The sequence below is a fragment of the Thunnus thynnus genome, chromosome 7, assembly GCF_963924715.1.
Source record: "Thunnus thynnus chromosome 7, fThuThy2.1, whole genome shotgun sequence".
Lineage (NCBI taxonomy): Eukaryota > Metazoa > Chordata > Actinopteri > Scombriformes > Scombridae > Thunnus > Thunnus thynnus.
Window position 1 is genome coordinate 10,354,464 of NC_089523.1, and position 26,352 is coordinate 10,380,815.

Genomic DNA, 26,352 nt, shown 5'->3' on the forward strand with positions numbered 1-26,352 from the left:
ATGCGTTCCTGCATGGAGTGAAAAGGGAACGCGCTGTAACAGAGAGAAAGAGATCCGCTATATCAGCCCTGCAGACTTCGTGCCAGTCAGACCAACAGTAAACTACCGTGTGGTTTGCTTGTATGGTTCTTGTTTCCGCTGAGTTGCTCATAGACATGAACTTTGAGACTCCAGTATCATCACTGCTTCTACCCGGGTGTGTGCGCTGCTGGCAGATGCATATTTCTCTTTTTCCCATGGAGTGAGTGTCACCAAAAGCAACGTGAACTTGGTATCAACATCATTGTACGTACAGCACAACAGGCTCGCTGCGAGGATTAAACCTCATCTGTCGGGGCAGCACTGCTGGTAAGTAGGTATGACTGCTACAATCATTTGCGGGCTAACAGTGCAGCCTGTATGTGTGTTACTGTAGGAGTTCTGTACATGCTTGTGGGGAGGGATAAAGCTGCCCTCCTCTGTTGTAACTGGCCTCATTTGATCACAAGATGTCAAATTTAATTTAGCTGGTGCGACTCTTGTTTTCTAAATACGTGTCAGTGTGATCACTTTTAATTTTTCTTTTGGTCGGATGGTTAATGTAGATTAGGACGGAGACTGTATAATGTCATATGTTCCTAAATGTATTTAACCACAGACAGTGCTCTGTTCCCTGTGATCAGTGGCATTTAATCTGACTTTAAGTGCAGCTTCAGTTGCAGTCTGCCAGTAAACTTTGGTTAAAATCTAATTTCTCAGCAAGTCCAACAATCAGGCAGTGATACTGTAGGGAATGATAATTGCCAGTGCTGATAGTTTAGAGCTTAAGGAGCTGCCTTTGTACTGTTTTATATTGTTTATATGTAACATAGAAAGAGGGCTGCAACAATCATCTGCAGATTGTTTTCTTGATTAATTGTTTGGTCTGTGAAATATCAGAAAACAGTGAAAAATGACCATTATAATTTTTTAGAGTCAAATGTGACTCCTTCACGTCTTGTTTTGTCCAACCAACAGTCCAAAACCCAAAGATATTTAGTTTACTATCATGTAGAACATAGAAAAGCATGAAATCATCACATTTAAGAAGCTGAAACCAGCAATTTTGCTTAAAAAATGATGAGTGACCAATGAATAGTTGCAGATCAATTTTCTGTCAATTGACAATACGGTTAATCCTTGCAGCTCTACGTAGTAACATCATGTCATCAAGAAATTCAAAAATGGTTTTTGATGCATCAGTCCTCTGTGTTGCTTACTGCTGAAAACTCACCAGCTTTTTGCTTCACACTCATGTTTGGTTTGTTTCAAATCTGTTACCTTGTACGCAGTTCTTTTTAACTTCAGATGTGGCATGTAATGGGGCTATGTAATATTAAGGATCTGGATCTTGGAGCAAACTGGCTGAAAGACTATGTTTTGCTCTCTGCAGTAGTAACTCTGCTTGTCCTTGAATCAGTTAGCTGCAGTCTGGTTGAAAATGTGAAAGCTGTGTTGAACACACATCTGCCCTCAAAACATAGCTAAATTTTAGGCCAACTCTTGTATACAAAGAACCACATGTTCTTTAGTTTACCATAGTGTAAAATAATAGCCTATATGAGAACAACTAATAGTGGGTATTATGAAAAAGGTGTTTCGTCCTCTGTTTTATTTCTCAACTTTATGTAAGTTATGTAACAATCTCGTCCTGCGGGAGACAAAAAACAACAGTGTTCCCTAACAAGTTCTTAACCTGAAGAAGAGCGCAAACTGGATAAATTGGAAAAGTAAAATTACAGTTGTAATTCAACCTGATGCCGTCATTCTTCATACTGTCATCGACGTCGTCTATAGATCCTTTTTCCTGTTTGGCCCTGAGCCACTGACGTTCACAGTTGGATCAAGATACTGTATGTCACAATCCTCCAAATTTGCGTAATGGAAAGCAAATATTGGCTAGCTTCGTCTTGGGAGTTGTTTCTATATGCACAGCAGTGTTTCCAGTTAATTATATAAATAATTTCTGGGAAAATTTGGGAAATTAGCCACGTGTGTCTGGCCAAGTGTGTCAATGTAGAAACACTTTTTGGACTGGCCATAAAGAGGGCCTGGCTCTTGAATGCAGTGCATTTGTTTGGAAAAGTGGGTTTATTATACAGTCATACATTGGGATCAGTGAGTATTATATGGATATTATATATCATTTCTTGTTAGTGTGGGTATGATCACATTGTAGTTTGTTTGGCACAACTCTTGATTGCTAATGTCTTTCATGATGATGTCACCTTTGATGTCATCTATCTGGTTTTTATTTATTTATTTTCTTCTGAATTGAATTTGTTCCTTCTAGATCTGCTTCTGTATTTTCGGCTGTGGATTTCAGGCACTGTAGCAGCGGCTACATAAGAGAGATTTTTTCTCCACGGATGTTGCATTTAATGGAGCTTAGAGATATTTAGCACATGGCAACTTGTAGCAAACCAGCTGAAAGACCACAGTATGACCTCTGCAGTAATGACTCACTCCTATTTTGAATCAATACGTTAGTAGGAATCTGGTTTGAAAATATGATAGATGTGTTGAGCAGTGAGTGTTAAGTTTCAGGGGAATTTAACCATACTCTAATGCACTTCACTCTGCAGTGAAGGCCCACAGGCTTCCATGGGTCCTTGAGGGGGTTTTCATCGATTTATCAAATCAAAAACATCTCATTGTTATTGAAAGAATATATGCAAAGCTGGATTACCGGCCTCTGAAGTTCTTGGACCCCAGGCCTTAGTGTGATTTGGGTAATTTGATTAATTGCAAATTTGTGTGTGAATATAAACACTTAATTATAATCTTGTGTCAATCCTGCATTATTCTTGTAGAAGAGCCATGTATCAGTAAGTTTTTCTCTATTTCAATTTACAGATTCATTTTCTCACGTGGCGTTTACTTGAAGTGCCACAGGATATGTGCACGACACAGAAATGTGCTGGTTATGTGGGATGTCAATAGGGACCTGCAGGTTTTTTTTGTTTTTTTTTAGCCCTGGAGCCTCCTAGTTTGGTTAGTCCACACATTAATATGACAAAGAATGACCAGTCAAACCAAAGTTTCTTTCTCTCCACTTATATTTTCTGTCTCAGGGTAAGAAAATTAACCAAACGAGACTCAATAGTGGTTCCTAAAATGAAATGGAAATGGTAATGGGATGAGGGTATTGTCATAGGTGAGATCCCATTAAATATATAATTGATTTTAATAGTATTTTGTTCATTCTCACTTTTCATATTCTGGATCTTTTACAGCCCTGCACTTAGGTTACACCTCTCTAATTGTCCACCCACACGTTGCATAAAAACTGAAGAACAAATGAAACTTTTGTAGTTCCCACCTTACGAAATAACTGTGCAGAGGAAATTGCAGAAACTCAAATACATAAAATAGCTTTCTTCGACATTTTAACCTGTGTAATATCTCTGGCGGCATCCCTTTATTCCCCTGACACTGTTAAGCTAAGGAAGTTTTTTCTTCCTCATATAAGTATAGCAGAGTGCAATGTACAATCAACTGAATTTTTTATTGCCCCTTGTTTTTGTCCTGAGACCGCCTTTTTTTGCGGTCACATATAGATAATCTTTGAAAATAATTAACAGTTTATAGGTGTAGACAGTGTGCAGTTGTTTGCAGATGGGAATGAAAGAAAAGCCCAAAGAAATGTAACCTTGTTTCAATATGTTAGTGTGGGAACAATCTGTGATGACCAACTGGAAATGGTCAGCTGCTGCCAAAGTACAACTGAGCAAACACTAGAACTAATTAAGAACAGACTAATTTCCAAAGAAGTGAGTTGGACAGATGTACTGAGTCATCAAAGAGGGGTGTGCCTGCAAACTTCCAGGCAGCTTTATATTTACACAACTACGTAGCAAAAATTTCAGATTATACTTTAATAATAATACCAAATTGTTATCATGCTAATTTCCACTTTCGATGTCATTTATTTATTTATTTCTCCATTGTTGTTTCCAGCATAGTTGGGGATGTCCCAAAACATGAAGCATGACTCACACCTCCTTTAATTTGATCAAGTACTGTGTCCTGTTAACATCTTAAAGGAGGCTGGACTAAAAATATGAATCATATGCTAAGAAAGCTTTGAAGATTTAAGTTTACCAGTCTAGTGAGTAAGTAAAATATGTTTTTGTGTGGATTTGGTGGAGTTCCTGTTGTGAAATGTTGACTAAGTGTTTCCCTATGTTCCAAGGCAATGATATTTAGCTACGTTTAGCAATAGGACAAGTAGAGGAGAATCCCAATAGATTAGTCTGTATATAATCCTAAATTGGTTGACTTGCGTATATGGGGCAATACATCATAGTTGCTAGACAAACAAATTACACATTTGCATTAAATTTAAAACTCTTTTCATGAAAAACATTTCCTATTGAAATGTACAAAAGTGAAAGACAGTTACTGAAATTGCATAATGGAAAGTAGTTGCTAAAAACTACAAGATGGGTAGAGAATGGTAATTGCAAAATTGCAGCGTAAATAATAACACAATTATAGATAAGCAGAACTGATGCAACTCAGACATACCATGGATGAGTGTGGTAATGAGCGTTCACCTGTCTTGGCGTGTTATTGCATGCATGTACAGTATCAGTCAAAAGTTTGGACACACTTTCTCATTCAAGTGAATGGGAAGGTGTGTCCAAACTTTTGACTGGTGCTGTATGTTTAAAAATGAGAAAGAAGAGAAGGAAAAAAAAAAAGCTCGGTCCATTAGCAAATTCTGCATCATATGGAATTGTTGAAAGATTCATGATCTTTAAAAAAAAGAAAAAAATAAGTAGGGGAACCTGGGGGCAGTCGACAATGAGGATCAAGATATTGAAGGAAAGCCACACCCTGGACTAAAATTTCCTTCAGCATGATTGCCATGAAACCTGTGCAGGGGAATCAGCATGTCTCATCTACTGTACATTCACTGCCTGAAGGTGCCTTTTCACATACAGATGCTTTTAGGAGGCAAAAAAGGTTTGACTAGAGACTGCAATTTCTTTGAAAGCTTTTCTTCATAAAAGGGGTCAAAATGTTACAAATGGGCACCAGATTTAGCTCCTCTGACTGGATTAAATTCTGGGATTATGTGTTTTAGAGGTGATTTTCTATTGTGAGCAGAACACACATATGATTTTCTTTAGCCAGTGTGTCTGTGGTGGAGGGAAATCAGCTGTTAGGTGTATAGGGGTTTAAAGAAGATCATTCCGTGTCATCATTTAACGTCAGTCCTGACTGCATTGTAAGGTCAGCTGTTCAGAATCTCAATAAATCCGTTACGCCCTGTATTGTGACTTATTGTTGTACTGTTAGTTACTTCCACTGTGCTATTCTGTGGTAGTTGCCTGACTCATCTTTAATCACTACAGTGTGTGACTAAACTCTTTAAGTGGTTTGTCTGCATTTCTTTTCGTGATCCACGGTTAGACTTGCAGCAATGCTTTGAGAACATCTGTGGTGAAGTGCAGTTCTGACAGAATCTTACTTTGCTGCTCCTCTGTCGGTCCTTCACATCTTGAGGACTTTTGCCAGTGTCAGTCTGCCTCACGCCATCGCACACAGCCAGCCATTGTGCTGCTCTGCTCTTGTGTTGCCTGTGGTGCCTGTGAGGAGGTCCTGAGCCTTCTGTGTCTCCTGTGATTTATGCTCCTGTGAGCTACAATACATCCAGCTGTTGTTACTTCCTCAATCATGTTCAAAGTTCATGGGAAACATTTGTATATATATATATATATATATATATACACACACACACACACACACACACACACACACACACATACCTCCTGGTAACTTTCTAGGTAACATTATTTCTGTGGCACATGCACTCGCTTTTTTCATCCTGCCATGATCTGCTCCTCTCATTACAGTTATGGATTTGGTTTCAGTAATGATTATGAGTACAGTACTATTAGAAGTCACGTTTAACAATCTGTGACACATGGACAATATAACTTAACGTTACTTCGCCAATTTATATGCCTGGTGAACAAGCAAGCTAGCTTGCAAATTACATAACGTTACACAATGTTGACAGGTTTACTTGAAAAAATGAAATACTTAAATATCAAAAAATTGTTGTGTGACTTTCTGTCAGGATATGTCAGACTGTAAAACATGTCAACATCCAAGACCTTATCTGATGATAAAATTTCTGTATTTTGAACCTAAGACATAATGCATCTGTATGCATCAGTAATACTGCATCCATTCACTTCAGTTATGAAAGAATCCCTGCAGTGCATGAGTGGAGTTTGCATTTCAGGAGTTACTTACTGCTCAAATCTGTGGATCTATTTTCCTATATTCTGCAGATATCCTCCAGTGACTTGCATGTCTGATTATTTTATGTTTTTACTTCAGGGACAAGCCCAGGTTAATTACATCTGAACCTTGGATATACTGTAGTCACTGGAAATGAAAGAGGGAAAAGGTAAGATCCCCTGTTGTAATATTGTCATTTTTTGTTGACATGAAAGTGTAGCAGTGAAGCTCATTTACAATTTCTTCAATATTTATGTATGTGTTTATTTGAGGTAGGCCCTACGTCAGAAGAATCTGTGATACTTGTTATTATTAATTGTTTTGGCTGGGTACCAACCGAATCACTTCGATACTATCAAGTATCATAAAAATTCTTGTCATTTGGTACCAAAGTTCGACACCTAGCAGGACTGGAGCTGGAACATCTGACTGTAGCTTCTCAACATAAACAGCAATGACGGCGGTGGCAGCAGTGGCGGCAGCCGCAGTATCTACAGGGGTTTCATTAGGAGGTTGGATCAAAACATGTTACCTGACAATAGTGTCTTGTGAGGCTCGGCTATGTCAGCTGTGGACTCCTGTGTTGTTATGGTCCCACAGAGACTGCTTCGCTGTGTTAGCGCCCATTCTCCAGCCACCGAACCACCGCTGTATTGATGTCAAATGATTCATAGTATCATTATCTTCGATATTTCAATACAGCTTGATCTTGCCTTACCTACAGGTTACGTGTTTTGATCCAACTTCCTGTTCCTTGAGTTTGCATTTTAGGAGTTATTACTTTCTGCTCAGAGCTGTGGTTCTATTTGCTTTAGGAAATGTTCTGCAGATATCCTCGAATGACTTGCGTGTCTGACTGTTTTATGCTTTTACTACAGGGACAAGTCCAGGTGCAAATTACGTGACATTATCAACGTTAAATATTTCCCCAAGGTTGGCAGGTCTGGGTTAACTTAAGTTAACTAAATTCTCAATTTCAACTTTCCACATCTACCCCAATTCGTTTACCTTCGCAAAGGAGTTAAAAGAATTGTCCTCACCTTAGGAACCAGCCAGCTGCAGTGAGGAGGGGGAACAATAGGGATAATATTGATGTATATTGCTGTTGATTTGCAGTCTCTTGAAATGACATTATACACTTGTCAATCAGGATCATCGCAGCTTCATATTTGGGTGAAGGCAGGGGGAATGAATCTGGCGCTATGATTGGTCAAACTCTTCTTCTTCTTTTGCTTTTCGGCAGGCTAGACGCTGCTACCTCTTGCTGTTAGACTTGAGACACTCACAGACCTTCCAACCCTGGACAAATATTTTGAGTACCACTTCGGCGACCCATATGTGTCAGATGCAAATCATTGCTTTTCTTACAGTGAACTATTGTGCACAATTTGCAAACAACCACTTCGGAGACCTATATGTGTCAGATGCAAATCATTGCTTTTCTTACAGTGAACTATTGTGCACAATTTGCAAACATATACATAAAATCATTTACATACAAAATGATTTACATAGTTCAGTTGTGCATGTGCACAATTGAACTCACAGGCGTCACCAGCTTTTTGCGTAGTTTACAGTTACAAATTATGCCAGCATATTTTGTTATGTTATGTCAAAATCATTAACTGCTACGCAAAATGTGTACAGATTGGTAGGTCTGCACTCAACACACTTTCTCTTTAAAACCAACCAACGTTAAAACTAGTGACTTTTGCTGGTTGGTGAGTTTTAATGTCATTACAGTCACAGCACATGCTGGGTGCCACATCCAGACTTCATTAGCTGACATTATGGGTTGAATTGTTTGTTGTGCTAAGATTAGCTTGATTGCGTCAACAGTATGAAAGTGACTGTAGTAAATAGGTTTATTTTTTTTATGTTATGAAACTGCTTTGAGTGTGTAAAAATGCCAAGGAGCAATAAAACTAAAGATTTGTACTTTAATGTCATTTTCTTTTTGTTAAAATGAATGTTATAAAATTGGTATTGAAAAAAGTATCGTTCAATTTTTTAACGATACCCAGCCCTACTAATTATATCAACTACATTTAAAGAAGTCATTCAGGGAATTTTGTTTGATCTTTCTATTATTTTTTTGATTAAGTGATGAATAGTTTAGTCTGTAAAAATGCGTGTGAAAAGCTGTGAAACCATTTCCGGTTTAAAACAGAGAGAAGCAGCATATCCTTCCTGTATACCTGGTAAACTGAGATAAGGAGAGGTTTTGTCATTTTGCTTGATAAATGACTTAAACAATCGTTCAGTTATCAAAAAGTGGAAGAAACATAACTTTGCTTGTTTTATGAAAAAAAAGATACATCTGAAGTTTGCTACTGTCCACATTCTTTAGTTTTTTTTTTATCATTTCCTAAACAACAACTTTAAATAAACACAGACCAGCCTCATATCCGGCTCAGGATGAAAACAAACCTGCTGCATTACAAGTCAAAGGAACTACACCAAACTTCAAGACACAACAATATCACATCATGTTTTCTGTTATGAAATGACACTGTTTTTGTTTCACTGGGAGGGTCTTGAGTGTCCACATATTGTAGAGTAAAATCCACTGAACGTCCCTGTGGTGGTGTTAATCGATCATGAGGTTTCCGTTCCCTCGCTGTCTCCAAGTTTGTGTGTGTGTGTGTGATTTACTAGTAGATTTACAGCAGTATTGCCTTACTTTTGTTGCAATGTAGCATGTTCATGTGCACACACACATGCACACATCGTAAAATATATGTTCAGCTGTGTGCTCCCTCAGTTTGCCATAGATCTTCAGTGATGTGTCTTGGCTCTGAAGCTTTGTCAGGCATGTTCAATACCGTTCGGATTCTGAAGGGCTCTGGCTTATGAGTGAGAAAGATCGTGGATAAGATGTGCATTGTGCATTAAATAGGCAGATGTGCGTTGCGTTAAATGCCTTTTAATCTGATCTAAGCCCTAATCTGACCTCAGCCTCTCCACAGCACAGTTGAAGCAAGCACGCAGTGCTGAAGCTGTGATGGTGCCTTATGGTGTATGTCCTTCAGTTCAGGGACGAAGTGTCAGTCTAGCATGATTCTCTTAAACTGATCTCCCTTCATCTGCTGCCCTTCTCTCACTGTCTTTCTTTCTCTTATTCTTTCTTTTTTACACCGGTATGTCTCTCTTTATCTTTCCTGTTTTTTTGCATTCTGTTTTTGCTTCCGTGCATTTGTGTGTTTCTAGGCCACTTAGGTTTCCTCCAACTGCAGCTCTAGCACAGTATGTGTGTGCATGTGAGTGATAACAACTATCTCAGTGAACCACTGTGTATTTCATTTTGACAGTTTCCAATCTCCTATGAATCCTCTTCTCAGAAGTGAAGGATGTTATCTACATAAAGCTGTTAAAAAGGAGGTGCTAATATTTGTTGTTTCCCCTTTCTTCAACTGCTACCAGGATGATCTCATGCAGTGTGTAGACATGAGAGGACCAAGGAGCACGTGAAGATGTCCCAGAAGGCAACTAAAAGTAAGCTCTTTTGCTGCGGGTGGCCGAGGACATCTGTGCATAAAAGAATTATAATTTTTTTATCAGATGTAGTTAATGCTTTGCTCTGATTTGTTGTGGGCATACAGCAAATTATTTGCATCAGACTTTTTTCTAAGTTTGATGTTCTGTTTGATATGCTGACTGTGTTATTTCACATGCAATGATTAGATGATCATGGCCCTAAATGCACTTTGTCACAGGTTAATGATCATACCTACATAATACTACTACTACATTATAACCACTGTTGTTTTTCATTGGGTTACCACCAGTAACTTTTTTTTCCTTTCAAATCTGCAGACATATCCATCCATATGCATACAACATACGTGTGCAACAAGAGTCTTATAATGTACTTCTAGTCACTTATCAAACATTGTTGATAACATTGTTAACACAGTGATTTGATTTAAGTTTCCTTTGATGAAAAGCTGGACTCTCTCCCCCATACAGTAGAGCAAGATATAAACAGAGGAAATGCAGTGGCAGCTGTATTGAAGGTTGCTATAGTTGGTTAGTACAGAACTTTGTAGTGCTACAGAATGTTTGAAATATGGTTTATCACCAAACATCAGTTTTAAACCCCATTCGGATTGGATTAACATTACAGAGGGAGGTGGGGAATAAAATATTTACTGTGCTCCTTGACTCCTTAACTCATCAGTCGCTTTAACCTTTGCAAACTAACAGAATGTGGTCTGTAATAGACATGGACATTCAGCAGGACAAGACAAAAGTTCTATTGGTTCCCAAATAGCCCTATATGTTGGTGTTAGTAGCGGTACCTAGTAGTTCCACACTTCACCCCCTGTAAAAATGCAACTTTTTACATTTCTGTTTTTGTACAGATTAAACAAACAAGATATCACGTGTTAATTAATGAGCTTTAGAGGTGCAGGTAGATGGATTTTGTTAGGACAGAGCCAGACCAGCTCTTTGCCCTTTTTCCAGTTGTTTGCCATGCTAAGCTAACCTGCTGCTGGCTTTAACTTCATATTTAAAGGGAAGGTATTATGCTCGTTTCCTGGTCTATATTTTTAACCTGGGGCTCTACTGGAATACCTTTGCAAAATTTACAGTTCAAAAAACCAGCTGCTGTCTCTTTATTGCCCCCCTGCCGAGGAGCCCAGTCTAGTCTGATTGGCCAGCTTCTGGAAGCTTTGTCTCTGCAGACTTCCACTGGCTCCGGAGGCTACATAAACATACAGTACACTGTAGTAGGAGAGTTTTACCTCTTTTTCTTGTTATTTACTTGAAATGTCAACTTCTCAAATACATCCATGCATGTTCAAGCCTGAATCCGATCCAAAATACGAAGAGTAGACAACGTGAACAACCCTAGCATCAACCTTAGCAACAAAGGCTATGGAACAGACGGCCATTTGTGGGCATGTGTGAGAGATCTGATGTCAGTTTGATGGGGGTGACTTTACAAACAAAGTGCTCAGAGCAGGTTGAAGCCCTGGCATTTGAGTTTCAGGGAGCATTTTTGCATATGTTCATCTCAAGTTTTAAAACATTGACCACGTTTAACAGACATCCGACATCATAACAGTATAAATGTAACAGAAAATCATAAAAAGCATATGTCCCCTTTAAGGGACAGATGTGAGAAAATTCTCTCTCAACTCTTGGCAAGAAAGCAAGTAACCATATTTCCAAATTCAAGAACATACCACTGATGTTCAGTTTTATACATGGTTTTCCCTTTTGTCCCAGGACAGAAAATTCATTACCGTGTCCAGTCTACATAAGTGGAAAAAATAGCAGAGATGACTGAAACAGTTCTGAGGATAATTGAATTAAGATATGGGTACATTTCCTGGCTTTGGACAACTTAACAGGGGTTTTCCAAAACCCACTCACAGTAATTTTTGGTTAAATCAAGCACACAGCACTCATGATTACAGTGCATATGAACATTTTAATCCCAATTTTCCAAATTGTAACTTAGTCCTCCCTGTTTTTGCTGCGTGTTTTTGGATATGTAGCATAGTTTGTGGTGTCATATGTAATTGTTAATGACTGGTATTGAAAGAAGTTTTAGATTATATTGAATGGGTAAAATTAAATCTTAAGAATTCATTGTAATTTGGGAGTTTTACTCTACATCATGTTCAGATTATAGTGGGTGGAGCGCTTTTTGTGGTCTTGCTGGAAATCCATTATTACTTTCTGTTTCATTTTTCAGTACATATATTGGCACTGATACTATACCTGCTTTAAACTGGATGGCAACTGTAGCTGTATTTTATTCAAAAGCTTTCATTTGTTAGTTTCATTGATTGAAATTACACTCCATTATTTAAAGGATCAGATTTTGTTTTTAAAATAACCATGAAAACTTAAAATTGGATTTTAAAGGGTCAAGACTTTACAGCCAGAACAGTGTTGTATCTGAAATATGATGATCCCATTTTAAAATGTGTGTACTGTATGTTTGCTTTTGTTTTTTATCTTCTCTGACTCCAGCATGGTGCTTTAGGCTTATCCCAGTTCTCGTCTTCCTCATCTCCTTTGTCACATACTACTGTTGCTATGTCATACTTCAGAGGTAAATACACACACTAACACAACCATTTCTTTCTTCCCTCCTTAGTCTCTGTCTTTCTTTCTCCATTGCTTTGGTATTGAGGTCACTCGATTACAAAAATGCCCATTTCTGGTAAAAAGTAAGCTCATGAGGTCTGTGAAGTGCTGAGTCACTAAAAGTTAAGGAGACAACCCACATTCTGATCATCCAGTGGTCTAAGCTGCTGGTCAATTTAGGCCCTCACACATACCCACTTTTGCACTTTTTCTTTTTGAGTGCTCTGGACCCAGTTACTGGCACACTATGTTTTTATGAATTCAGCAGTAGTTTTCATGCCAGTTGTGGTGATTGTCAGTGTGTCTGTCTTTCAGCAACGGAGGCACCAGCAAGTCTCTTAACAGTAGCAAGTCGCTGTGTGGTGGCTGGCTTACTCAGAAGAAGTGGGAGAGCCTTGACTTTAAGTGAGTAATGGCATGTCTATGTTTTTTTTTTTTTTTTTTTTACAAACTGAAGGGAGTGGATGGCCTATTAAGGGAGGATGGCATGCCAAGATTTTTATTTGAACTAAAGGTGCCAGGTTCCAGGAACTGATTCATGAAGGGAAAAACATATTTGACAAAGAACAGGATTTATTATTTAAAAAAAAGATTTTCCATCTAAGTCATGATTACATTAAGTCTTAGTAATTTGTGTGGAATGTCTTGATGAAACGGTTGACAGAGCGAGAGATTAAAACCAGCATTTACTAGAAAGGAGCTCTTGATAAAGTTGCATTTTATGGAGGCAGACAATAGCTTGTTCTGTCCTCCTCAGGTTCTGCCTTGTTAAGTAATCATTGTTCCACAGCCCCGAGCCCCCCTCTCATTTATTTTCTCTTGCACTATTATCAGTTTATTCAGCTGTATATTTACTGTTGGTCTTTTTGTGTGCTCTGTTACAAAACAGTGATATGGCCTCCATCTGTGGTTTGTCCCAAACTCCTCCAAGGTCGCTGTTTATTTCTTCAGCCCAGTAGAACCTTCCACAGCTGCCCTTGACCTTTAAAACAGTCCAGATTCATAATCTCTGTGTTTACCCCTGTAAAAGAAGATGATTTGCAATACAATGTGTTCCTGGTCGGCAGTTCTTGGATTTTCACATCAGTCATTACAGTTGCAGGGAGGCCTTCCAAGCAATCACAGTGACATTTTCTCTAATTAGACCCCTCCCCAGAGATTTATCCCGATCGCCCACGTAGAGCTAGCTGGCACATGAGGGTAATAAACGTCTGAGAGACTCACTGTCAAAGACAGTAGGTCATAAACAGCTGGAGTCTGAAGCCAGCGAACACAGAAATGCAGTTGTTTCATGTATTACAACCTGCCACATTTGTCTCACTCCACAGGCTCTGTGAATGTTGTTGTTTTCTTTTCCTTCCTCTCAGCAGAGATATGCCAACAAAGGAAGATTTTAATGAGGGAAATTGCTATTGAATGACATCATGTAAATGGCTGGTTTGCTTATAATGAGCCTGGTATACCTGCCTAATAGATACCAGAACATTTGGGAAAGTTAAGGCATCAGTGAAGCACATGAAGCAGTTTTCCATGTGCCACTCTGAATGCTGTACTGTTTGGCAGTGAAGTTGGTATTTTCCATTGTGTGGTTTGATGGTGGTGAATAGCCAAAAAATGAAAGTAGTTTTCTTCATCCTCACTGTCTTACGCCTCATTCATACCACTCCGCTCTCTCTCAGCCACAAAACCTCCTGTAACATAATTCATCTATACAGTGGAACCCTGTGCACAGTATTATGTTGTAATTCCTGTTCTGACATTTCTCACGCAGCATTAGCAGACGGACACAGCTCTTTCTGAAACTGGAGGATTTCTTCTGGCAAGAGCATCTGTCAAAGCTGGCATTACCTTATGGCATTAAGGGCAGTGGTATGTTGACTCTACATTATCCGCTGCTCTTTCTGCTCAGCTCATGTGTTGGATTTTTTTTTTGTTTGTTTTTGTTTTTTTAACAGGAGCCATTTATATGTTAATGTACTAACACCAGCTTTAACCTCACTTTAGATGTTCACCTCTGCCAAACTAAATCACAGATAAACAGAACTCTTTTAATACTCTGTGACTGAATTCATGACCAGACTTGATATTAGTGATGCTTTACTGTCATAAAGTTAGAGTGTTTTGAAAAAAAAGATTACATAGCCTCATTCTGGATACATATTGAAATCAGGACCATAGATCATACTTTTTCATCTGTGATATACAGCTGATGTGATCTGTTGTTCTGCATTCACAGTTGTCAAAGTTGTCAACAGCACCTTTTACACCTCCCTTTCTCACTTCCTCTCTCAGAGCTGCAACTACTGAAAGTTCTCGCTGTAGCTGCAAATTATCAGGTCCCAACCCATATTGAAAAGTAAGTGTGAGCAGCTTAGCACATGGTACTTAGGGTCAGCTTGCTATTACAAAGGTTTTGGTTCTGATTTTGTATAGTATTCATTCTTTCATTCTAGTATTCATTTTCTTTTACTGTATTATAGTCCATAGACCACTACAAAAATAGATGAAAATTTCAACTGTGTGTGTGTATTTGTGTGTGTGTGTGGTCTACTTCTCCGCAGCCTTGAATGCAGAACCTGTGTAGTCATAGGAAATGGCTTTGCCATCAAAAACAGCTCCTTGGGAAGCATTATCAACAAATATGACGTGGTCATTCGGTAAGCAAAAACAATAACAACACATGAAAGTATTGTTAAATAGTATATAGTATAAGTATTACATAGTATAATATAGTGTTACAAGATTAAACCAAATTGCTACCCACACCTATGGAACCTCGGCTTTTTCAAAGCTTGTACGGACTGATTAGGAACAGACAGATGCTTAGGGGAGTGTGGTGATATAAATTCACTTGGCTGCAGACTAATCATGGACAATATCCGACTGTGTGACCGTCTGACCCTGACATAGAGCCGTCCTCTCTGCAATTAGCAAACTTTTGGTTCAAGTGAAATTTTTTTCAAAGGAAAGCATTTTGTTTACTCAGGGACAAAGGCACTCTGCAAATCTGACTTTAAAGCCTAGGAATGAACACATGCATTCTGAGTTTTTATAAGCCTCTTTCAAACAGCCAGAATTTGGCCTGGCCACAATGCATTTTTCTCCCCCCATCAACCCCCACCTCCTCCCCTCACATCTCTCTTTTTCTTCTCAGAAGCTAATCGTTCCCTGGCCAAGTAGAGTAAGGTTATTGACACTCAAAATTCAATGCATGCCTGAGAGTTTGATGTCGCTGGACTGGTTCTGTCATAGAAACCCTGCTAGACATTGTTAAAACCTGTCAAGACATGAGTGCAGGCTAATAATTTAACCAAACACAGTCTTAGTCTCTGTTACTGTGTTAATTAATGGGTCAAGCAACGAGTTATGTGGATTTTAGAGGTTGTTTTATTAGGGATTTGTTCGAAGTAATGAAGCAGGGATGTTTTCATAATGAAACACACATCAAAATGTAAGCCCTGGACACTGGAGTGTGTGTCAGTAGTTTCATACTGTCTTTGCAGGCAACTCTTTTTTTCATTTTTTGTCAGACAGTCAGCTGTGGAAAGGTCAGAAATTACTGAATAGAGAGGGACCTGAGTGCAAAAACATCCTGGTCAGGTGATTAAATGGTACACACTACATGGTAGTGGTATTGGTACACAATAACATGGTACAAACATTCTCAGGACACTTGCAAATATTTAAATCTAAACATTAACATATTTCCTTTTATCAAGCAGAAAAAGAACAAATATTAACTGAAGAAACAGTAGCTTGAACAGTTTCCTGAATTGGGGAATCATCAAGTCATACTGAAAGCAAAAGACAGTTGGCGACTTGATACTATTTACCTTAAAAAGTGGTTGTTAAAAGGACATACTTCATTAGTACGTGACTGCATACGAAACGATTATTAATAGAATTTTGTTATTACTGCAGATGTATAGTTTGCTAGTTGGCTGGCTAAACATCTAGCTTGGTTAGTTAGGCATAGTTAGCTAAAATAACTAATCCTTGGGGCTAATTTCTACGTATACTTTCAACGCAGGGCCAAGTTTTTGAAATGATTCAAGTAAAACTGAATTGGCTTCAGGAGGCTTGCTCTGCTTAACCTGATATACTATAGCCAGAATTGCATTTCTTGAATGTCTAGGTAGACAGCTAGAGAGTACAAAGGTTGAAAAATACTGGAAATTCCCTTTAATGCTCAGAAATGTTTTAAAAACCATGATGTGATTGTATGATTCAACAAAAAACTTTTTTATCAGTTTGAGATGAAACTAGCAGTGAACCAATGCTGTATCCTGTCAACTCCCTCAGGTTGAATGACGCACCAGTGAAGGGCTATGAGGAGGATGTGGGGAACAAGACCACCATGAGGTTCTTCTACCCCGAGTCGGCCTCCTACAACCCCGGCCTGCACAACGAGCCCAGTACACTCATGGTCCTGGTGCCTTTCAAACAGCAAGATCTACGGTGGCTCAAAGAGATCCTCTATGATGAGAAGAGGGTACAGGATATGTGTGAGAATGCACTCTCTCTCGCACAAACACACACACACATGCACATACACATGCATGCATGTCATGTCATTCTGTCTTACTTCCTTTCCCTCCCTCGCTTCCTCAAAACAGACTCCTTTTAGCTTCTTTCCCAGTCCTTGAAAGGTTCAGTGATGCCAGTGCCCTTCAGAGTTAAATGTAGTTTCCATAGCAGACATCCTTCACTCTGTTGCTCAAGGCATCTCCGGCCTCCCACTGCTAATAGTTGCAGGGTCATTACCCGCTAATTTGCACATTGATTTAGTTGCCTCCAGACATGAGGGAGTCATAGGTTCAATTGCATCTCTGTTTGTGTAAATGAGCTCACTGTGCTGACCAAAAATAGCAGTTTCGTTCTCACTCTTTCTGTGCTTTTGTTCCTTTTACCCCGTCTGCCTCGCTGTGACTTATCTTGTTGTCTTATTATGTGTGCACCCCAGATCAGGAAAGGCTTTTGGAAGCCCCCTCCCCAAATCTGGTTGGGTGATGTCAGTAAAATCAGAGTGCTGGACCCCCACTTTCTGCACCAGACAGCAGAGAGACTCTTACGGATCCCCCTGTACCCCAAAAATAAAGAGGTGAGAGATTGCTTCCACTTAAATGTTTGGAGAATTGTCAAGCTGCAGGCGAGGAGATCAGAGTTTTAGAAACAGATGTTTTGGTCAAAGTCCACACCAAATTGTTGCCTTGATCTGAACCAAACCAATCAAATCTGTAGCTTAATGAGTCTAAAATTGTGGTGGTGATGCTTCTCCTCTGCTGCAGCTCATTAATATTGACCATTTCTGGCATCTTCAACTGCAATTTTCCCACTGGAACCACTTCTCTTGTTTGTTCCCCTTCTCCCATACCTCAGTTTTTTTTTCCCTTTTTGCCCTTCACTGCCTCCCACATGAATGTTAACAAGGCTGGATGGAGCATCCACTGATTAGCCACAGCTCCTCGAGTGATACGTCTTGAACGCTGTGATAAACAGTTTACTGGAAGAAGCACTTCTCATGAAATCTAGCTGGGTCAATAGTGATTTTGTGGATCCAATTACTGCAAGACATGATGAAGATTAGCTTCTGCTTGGAATTCTGTCATCTCATTACAAGATAAGCTCCCCATGTCTTCAAGGCTGCACAGTGAATCCCTGGGAAATAATTGGCTTTTAAAGGCAAGCCAAAATATTGTATAAATTTCAACCAGATGCCTTTTTTTAAGAAAAGGGACAGCTTCCAGTGTTCCTTCTCTGCAAAACTGATTATTGCTGCTTTCATAGGAAAATGTCCAGATTTTGTGACCTTCATTGTTTTTTCCTGATTTCAAGGTTTTGTTGAACCTCAGTGGGATTGTTTACTTTGGGGCCGATGAAATCTTACCTATTACTTATCCATTAAGAAGAATATAAAGTATAGGAAAGAAGAGATAAATTCATCAAGTTAAAACATACATAACATAACCAGAACCGAAACACAACCTAACTTGTGAAACTTTGGCTTAAGAACAGTGATTATGCAATGAGAAAACACGAAGAGGACATTTTTTGCAGTGTGCCATTGATCTGTTTTCGTTTCACAAATTGGACTTTGACTCCATGTTTGGCCCACGCGCTTAGATTTTGAAACGCCCTGGGATTCGACTTGGGCTATTACTCATGTAGAATGAAGTCTTTTATTGGCCCATTGCATCCCATCTGCCAAGCGGGCTTGTTGTGTGTTTGGTGGGGATTGTCCCTGACGTGGGCCGGAGCCAAGTTTTGTTTTGGTTCTGCTTGTTCCCCTCTCCTGAGCCCTTTTTGTCAAAGAGCGAGGGGGGTGCGGGGGGGGTGTTACCGCTTTGGACTGCAGTACAAACACAACTGGCTGGTGCATGAGACGAGTGAGCAGTGGGAAGGCAAGAGATCCTACTGGCGACCAGCGGGCTCGCCCGACAGGAGCTCTGCACCATCTGCACAGACTCTACGGAGAGGGCCAAGGGGAGAGGATGGTGGGCAGGAGGAAGAGAGAGAGATAGAGGGATGTAGCTGGAGGGAGAACTTGGGTCCATAGGCAGTTAAATTTTACTGTGTTGAACAGTTTTAAACTTCAACAATGGAATTAGCTTTATTTAGTGCTGGAAACATATCTTTTAAACAATAGTGATGTAACTTGCTGCAGAAGTCATGGAATCCTATATTTCTGTCACCATATTCTTCTGTCTCTCTCCCCTTTTCTGTATTCCTCATCTGACAAATATCACCAGGATTCCTGACTGTGCAGACCATCTCTTTGCAGATACCCCCACCCCACCCTCCCATAGCTAATGACCAGGCCAGATAGACAAGCGCTCCCCTCAACACACACACACACACACACACACACACACACACACACACACACACACACACAGGCACGAACTCATACTCTCAGACATGCAACCAATTTTTTCTTCCCCCTTTACTTCCTCTCTTTTTCTGTGTGTCTTCAGACACACATGCATACCTACATACTACTCACATGTTCACACCCCTCTCCCCAAACACAGGCCTGTGTTGAGCTCTTGTAGGTCTGGCTTGCAGTGGTGACGGTATGCAGCCCTCCGTTGCCCCCTCTCACCAAGGCTCCACGGGCCCACGTCCAAACTATGCGCCGCGCTGCTGCAGAGCTCTGGTGTTCGCCGGTGTGCTGGTGACCACATGAGGCTAATACACACAGAATGTCAGCTGTGTCCCATTGTGGGGTGCTCAATAGATTCTGAATTAAAGAAAAAAAAAAAAAAAAAAAGACAGTCACGCTCAGTGCAATAGCAAGTTTATCTGCTTGAATGTTGCACTTACATCTGAGCCTTTTAGGCACTGTGCTTTGATAAAGGTATTGTAGGTTAAAAGCTAAAGAAACAGTCTGCACCCACTCCCTTCACCTCACCCTGTCCAGTAAAACTGCAACTTGACATTTTAGAGGTGCTGGTAGCCTAATTTTGTTACCTTTAGACAGAGCCAAGCTTGCTGTTTCCCCCTGTTTTCAGTCTTTATGCTAAGCTAAGCTTATCAGCTGATGAATGTGGCTTCATATTTCACATACATTCACATCTCAGCAAGAGAACATGTTTCACAAAATGTTGAACTATTAGAGAGTTTGCCTTTGTTAGTTGGGGCACAGACATACGTTATTTTATCTGAATCTAGTCAGCTGACAAAGAATTTTTAGTTTTGGTAAAAATCGATGGCATGGGCAATCATAATTCCTGGCTAGAGCAAATGTGGGAAGTAGACCATTGTAAACATTGATTCATGCACTACACTAGTGGGAAACTGGACAATAGAAATGTCCTTGCAGATAAGGCTCAAGCAGAGGAAACTTGATGAGAACATGGAACACTACAAAGGAAGTAGATATGAAAAGGCTGTTGGGAAAGCGTGCAACAGTTTGAAAAGGGATAGAAAGACTTCTATCTCCAGATCATGTGGAAGTGATTCTACTTCTTGCCTCTGTGAACGTGGAAAATCACTGACAGAGTCATATGGGGAAAAAGCAAACAACACGTGGAAATCTCAGCAGGGACAACACAACAAACATGTCTCACCTCATTAAATCTCACATTAGTTTCATATCTTGTTTTTCGTGCTTTTAGAAAAAAGCAGATCAAGTGACACGCAGAAAACTGTGGCTAAACTGAGTAAAATTTATATTAGCTCTAATCTTAGGACATGAAATTCATTTGTGTGGTGCTGCACAGGACATTGCCATTTTTTTATTTATATATTTTTTTTTCAAGAAGTAAATACAGTAACCATTCTGATATAGAGACAGATATGAAACATGCGAAACAGGCAGAGGGGAAGACATGCAGCTAAAGTCAAACTAAGGGAGTCACTTGGTATGTTTCTTAGAACGTGCTCTGTGATCTTCAAACTTAAATCTCTTTTAGACTTTGAGTGAGCCAGAAGGTGAGTTTGCAATGTCCTTTATATCTTGTATTTTTATATTTTATCTTATCCCGACCAATCCCTTTGGAAGATAGTACATATCAGGGTGTGCATCAGTGATACCAGCTAACATTTGCAGTGCCAATAATACATATCCACCCTCTCATCTTGGACTTAGTCGGTTTATTGTTTTAATAACATTGCATTCATCCCTTTATTATGATATGTCCATAGGTCATCGGTGCTGCAGTCAGTGTTTTTTATGTAGCATAAATTGAGCAGAGATCACCTGTGTGTATGAATGAGAAAGATATTTGTTATCGATGCAAAGCTGGGAAAAAAACTATCAACTCAAAGCTGTAGTAGTTTGTGCCCAAAGTACCTGTATTAAATATTGTTTTGAAGGGAGTAAATACATATTTTTGCAGAGATTTATTTTTAATTTGTCATTTAAGAATTTTTCCGTTGATCAATGTCAACAGGGCTTGCCTAATTCACAGTGATTTGCAGTAACAGTAGGAATAACCAAGTCAGTAAATCAGAAGAAACTTTTGATAAATAGCTAAATGCAGAATCATTGTGGGCTTTAGTCCCAGAGCGAGCAACAATTCATGGGAGTCAGCTGAATGCATCAATGTGTTCAGGGCATAAACTTTTCAGGAGCAGGGCCATGAAATATTTTGAAAACAGTGACAAGCACCTGAAAGCCAATTAGATAGCTCAAAGGCAGCCAGTAAAGAGATTTAATTGAAGATTTGATTGGAGTGATTTGTTTGGAGTGAACCAAAGCGTGAAGTGTGCACACATTTTGGTTTTAGGATCCTGGCAATGCTTTTTGAAACAATTATGTCTGACATATTGTAAGAAGGCTTGTAAAAAGTACATTTAAGTATTCAAGATTATTTTCAGTATTTTGGGGGCATTATATGCTTTAATTAGATTGTTGACAGTAGAAAGATGATTCTTCTTCCTTTAGCAGTAGAAAGCAATTTACCCAAGATTCCTTGTCAAAGATGGAGTGGAAGATGTGAAGTGTTTTGTCTTTTTTCTTCAACTTGTTTTCATAATCTCATCCACTTGCCTGTTACACTTATTTTCTGGCATCCAAGATTCAGGTATATTTTTTATCAACTTTGAACAGAGCTGTCTCAGTGAGCACTTTGCTTTTGTGCCAAGTGCCCTCTTAAATATTTGAAAGTAGAATTTGAATACATTTTCTAGCTGAAGGTGAACCAATCTCTCAAGTGTTTTGCTCAAAAAACATCAAGTGGGACATTATCCAGAAGTTGTTACTTGTTACTGGAATCAAGAGTGCTTTTTTCTTCTGAAGAGGCCATACTAGAGAAGTTAGTAAGCTGTTGGAAAACACCCAGACTGCAGGGAGAGACTGTCAATGGGGAGTAAGAGTGCTGTAAAGCAACGCAAAAGACTTTTAGAAAGCTGCTACGTAGGAAGGGGTTCAAGGGCACAGGTACTTTGCATAAGAGGAGGCTGTGATTAAAGCTGTTTTAATGTTTGGACAGTACATCTGATATCCAGTGTTTGTTGTTGTTTGGTGAAAAAGCTGGAAAGCACTTCATCCAGATTATTATGAGTGTCCACAAAGGGTTGAGGATTTAGTAAGTGGTCAGCTGTTGCAAATATAATATGAGGATTATCTTTGTTTGAGAAAAATCTGAACTGTAGGTCTACCTGGAAAGTTAAATCTCTGATTCGCAATATCATTTAAAATATTGTTATTGTAATATAAGTTCCTCTGTTTTGCCAGAAGCTCACATGACAGATGTTTTATTTATATTACATAAAATCTATTTGACAATGCTTTTGTTCAGAGCAACTTACAATAAGTTCATATAACCTTTGTAGGAACAAGAGCTCAATGTCATTACAAATTATAAGTGCGTACATTTTGCTAAAAGTTCACATGAAACAATGCTTAAGTCATTAGAGACAATTTTGCACATGGAAAGGCTTGTGTTGATGAACTGCAAGTCAGAGGCAGGAGGGCCAAGCAGTTTATGTTGCCCTCTACTACCATCTAGTGGCAAAATGAAAGATTGCAATGTACTCATAAGAATCCCGCCTACTTGAGGAGTCATTACACAAGAGATGCACCCTCAGCTTTTAGCTTTTTTACAACGATGCTGCTTTCATAACCCCTTTTATACATCAAGCAAAGGTCATGTTGTGTGAATGTACATTTCAGCACAAAGATTTTAATGTGGGAGTTGCTCAATCAAACATTATTTTCTAATATTGGCTATAGGGCAGCTCAATTAGTTGTGGATTATGAAAATGATTCAACATTTTAAAGCCCCTTTGTGTCAAATTTTCATGTGCTCAAATTATTCTGATGGCATGTTTATTTGTTGTTATGTCATTGTCTGTATTGCTTTCAACCCATACCTCAGGTGCCAGGGTTGATACTACCACTAGGAGGCACCAATGTCGACAATGTTCAGATCCTGACATAGGAGCTTTAAAGGTCTGCCAGGAGGCACAGAATCAATACTGTGCGCTGTCATTAAGTTTTGTTTGTTACAGAATCCGGTACATCCTACCACGGGTATCCTTGCTGTGTTTGTTGCTCTCAACTACTGTGATGTGGTCCACATTGCTGGTTTTGGATATCCAACCTCAAAGACCCAAAGGCAGCCTATCCACTACTATGGATATGAAACCATGAAATCTATGAAGGTGGGTCGCAGTCATCTTCCTCAAATGTAGTCTGTTGCATAGTGAAAAGCATTTTTCTCATTTGCATTCTGCTCTGTTCTATGAATACTGATGTGTCTTTTTCTCCCTGTTGCAGAATTCTTACCATGATGTCAATCATGAAGCTGAAGCCTTAAAAAGACTGGAGGATTTAGGTGCCATCTTGTACCTGCACCACCATTCATGATGCACGCACAGACACACATACAGTACATAACACTGTTCCAGTTTGATTTAATCCAAAAATGATTTAACACCAAATCTCAATTGCATTTGGTTTGGGTCATCAGATGTTAATGTGCCTTCTGCAGTGGGATTCAAGACATTTTGCTGGTACTTTGACTCATCGTTTGGTGACACGACTGGCACCGATCTAGCTGTGAAGAGCGTTTACCTCCCTGGCACCTTATGTTTTGTTGAACTGAGAGGCATAAAAAGTGTTTTTAACTGCTATTTTAACAATGTTCCATTGATTTATGAAGTGGTATGATGTTTTTATAATGTGGCTCTGCATTTTGCGTCACTTTTGGGGGTTTGTATCTTTTGTGTATCACAACTTTCAAAGTCAATTTGCAGTACATCAACAATTCACGTGGTGACTCAGATATCTGTTTGTTGCCGCTCCAACCTAGCTAGTTAAGTCTGATTACGTCAGATCTTTTATAATTGCAATGCTTTGATGTTGTTTTTAGGACCATGTAATGGCACAGGCTTATACATCGTATGAGCATTTCAGATCTACAGCTGCAATGGGAGTTCTTTTGTCCAGAGATTTTATGCTTATCGGTGAGCTGCAAATCTAATCAGTCTGGATTATTTCTTATACACTCATCATGATATGAGTCTCATTTTCAATTTTATTAAGTCAGATATTTTGTTTTCAATGAGAGGGTTGTTAGGATTTATGGGGCATGTTTTAACTACATTTTAAATGTACATTTTAATTCATGTGAAACAAAAATGAACTGATCACAAACCTCCACGCTGTTACTTCTTGGACTGGAAATACTACTTGTATTTTGCTCATTTGTAAGATTTTTAATTACATCTCCCAAACAGTTGTATCTGTTTTTTAATTTATTCTTTTTTTTCACAAACATTGCCATTTAATGGTACCACTGGATATTTTTTATTGCACAGATTAAAATAAATTTTTAATTAAAAAGAAATCAGTATGAATTTCATTCTCATTTAGCATCCATATAACTCATATTTTTTCTCACCTTGTTTATGTTGAGATGAGCAGGCTTATGTGTCTATTGAACGGAAATCACTACACTTGCATTATTTGACCTGAGTAACCCTGCACTGAGCTTTCCTTTGTCTGGAATTCATTCAATATCACTGATCACCACTAGATGGCAGAGAGCCTCCATTGCATGCATACTATACAGGAGATACTCTGCTGCACTGCACATGGTGCAGTCATGCAGCAGCCCATCTTAAAGTGCCTGGGGTAATGGTAACAACAAAAACCAGCACTAGCACATGTGCTATGGAGCACATGTACAGTACAAACATCTGGAAGACCAGAAAATTGCACAAAGCTAATAACTGAGAATGACTAACACACTTGCCCTTGGCGACAGATGTTAATGATGGCTTCTACTCTCTGTACACACAGCCCTTTATTAGTGTTGACATGAATGGAGTTGTGCCCTTGGCATTTATAAACTAGGCTTACTCATGGCGGTGCAACATCAGCTGTGACAGTGTCCAGCTCATCAACTCAGATCAGAATGATACACTGGACATTTGTTGTGATATCAAATATGTTATAATATTGCTACTACAACAAGTACCACTAATGATAATAATAATAATAGTAACAGCTTACTATTTGTACCATGTTCCTTATATTCTAGTGTGAATGTTTTCATCTAATAAGGTAAAATCTCAGGAGATGTAAACTTGAGTGCAGAGTTGTATCTTTTGAATGGTGATGTAGACCTTTTCTTCAAGGTCAGACTGTAAGAAAGGTTCCTTTGTGCTGTAAGTATGATGTGCTGTGCTACTGTCTGCTATTGTACTAGGTGAACTCACCGCATGACTATGTAGGGATGTTTTTCTACCATAGATTAGTTCTGCTTTTGTACATAGGCTCAGCTGTGTGTTCTGTTTTGCCGAAAATCCACATGTTTAGCCTGCATATTGCTGATACAGTGGGCAATCCTGTTTGCAGCAGGGTAAAGACTACAATCATACGCCTACCCCATATCCAGTTCAGTAGAATTGTAAATTGTTGGTGCTAACTGATTTCCTGGCAACTGAAAACAAATCTGACAACAAACAAAACGTCCTTTTCAGCCCATCTAAAGCTCATCATGTCACTTCTGAGAGCCATCCATTATGTGTGGAGGGGCTATTGTCTCATACTGTTAAACCATCCTTTTTTCACTCCCCTCCTCATGCATTCAAACATGTTCAAAAATACACACAAGTTTCACCTTACCTCACATCCACATGATTAGACACCTTTACTGTCTGTGCACATGTTTGTACCCAGACAGCCAGACACCCAAAACACCTTACCTGTATTATCTAATCGAGATATCTAGCTGGTCATTATATAAAATTAGATGGACCGTAATCTATTTGTTTTCCCAATAACACAGGGAAATGTTGTAGAAAAGCCCCGTCATGTCACACTTGATGGGCTGCGTTCACTTCCCCTACACAACAGGGAGTTACATAATTGAACAGGATCTGTGTGAATCTGCAGGCTGTTTATATGACAACTGAAAATCAGGTCAGGCTTTTCAGGAGAATCTATTGTATTGTGAGCACACCTTTGAACCCCCAAGTTCAGGGTGTGCTATAGAATTCTACAGAACAAACATGCAT

General features: G+C 39.2%; 1 protein-coding gene across 2 annotated transcripts; it reads left to right on the forward strand.

The window, feature by feature from the left end:
• st3gal4 (ST3 beta-galactoside alpha-2,3-sialyltransferase 4) lies at positions 1–24,677 on the forward strand. Of its 2 annotated transcripts, XM_067594251.1 has the most exons (12): positions 1–348; positions 6,376–6,445; positions 9,700–9,771; positions 12,265–12,346; positions 12,697–12,786; positions 14,153–14,250; positions 14,674–14,737; positions 14,943–15,038; positions 16,684–16,873; positions 17,345–17,482; positions 23,338–23,490; positions 23,606–24,677. In XM_067594251.1, exons 3-12 carry the CDS (start codon positions 9,750–9,752, stop codon positions 23,693–23,695), a joined length of 1,023 nt encoding a protein of 340 aa, XP_067450352.1. In that variant the 5' UTR covers positions 1–348; positions 6,376–6,445; positions 9,700–9,749; the 3' UTR covers positions 23,696–24,677. The 2 variants fall into 2 exon arrangements, with proteins under 2 accessions (XP_067450352.1, XP_067450354.1); XM_067594253.1 differs by lacking the exon at positions 6,376–6,445.
• The last annotated feature ends 1,675 nt before the right edge of the window (positions 24,678–26,352 follow it).

Bases quoted from the DNA above. Each gene is read 5' to 3' on its own strand.
- st3gal4 (XM_067594251.1), top strand. From the start codon at position 9,750: ATGTCCCAGAAGGCAACTAAAA. The intron at 16,874-17,344 runs GTACAGGATATG...TGTGCACCCCAG, and splicing joins TCCTCTATGATGAGAAGAGG to ATCAGGAAAGGCTTTTGGAA. The intron at 23,491-23,605 runs GTGGGTCGCAGT...TCCCTGTTGCAG, and splicing joins AAACCATGAAATCTATGAAG to AATTCTTACCATGATGTCAA.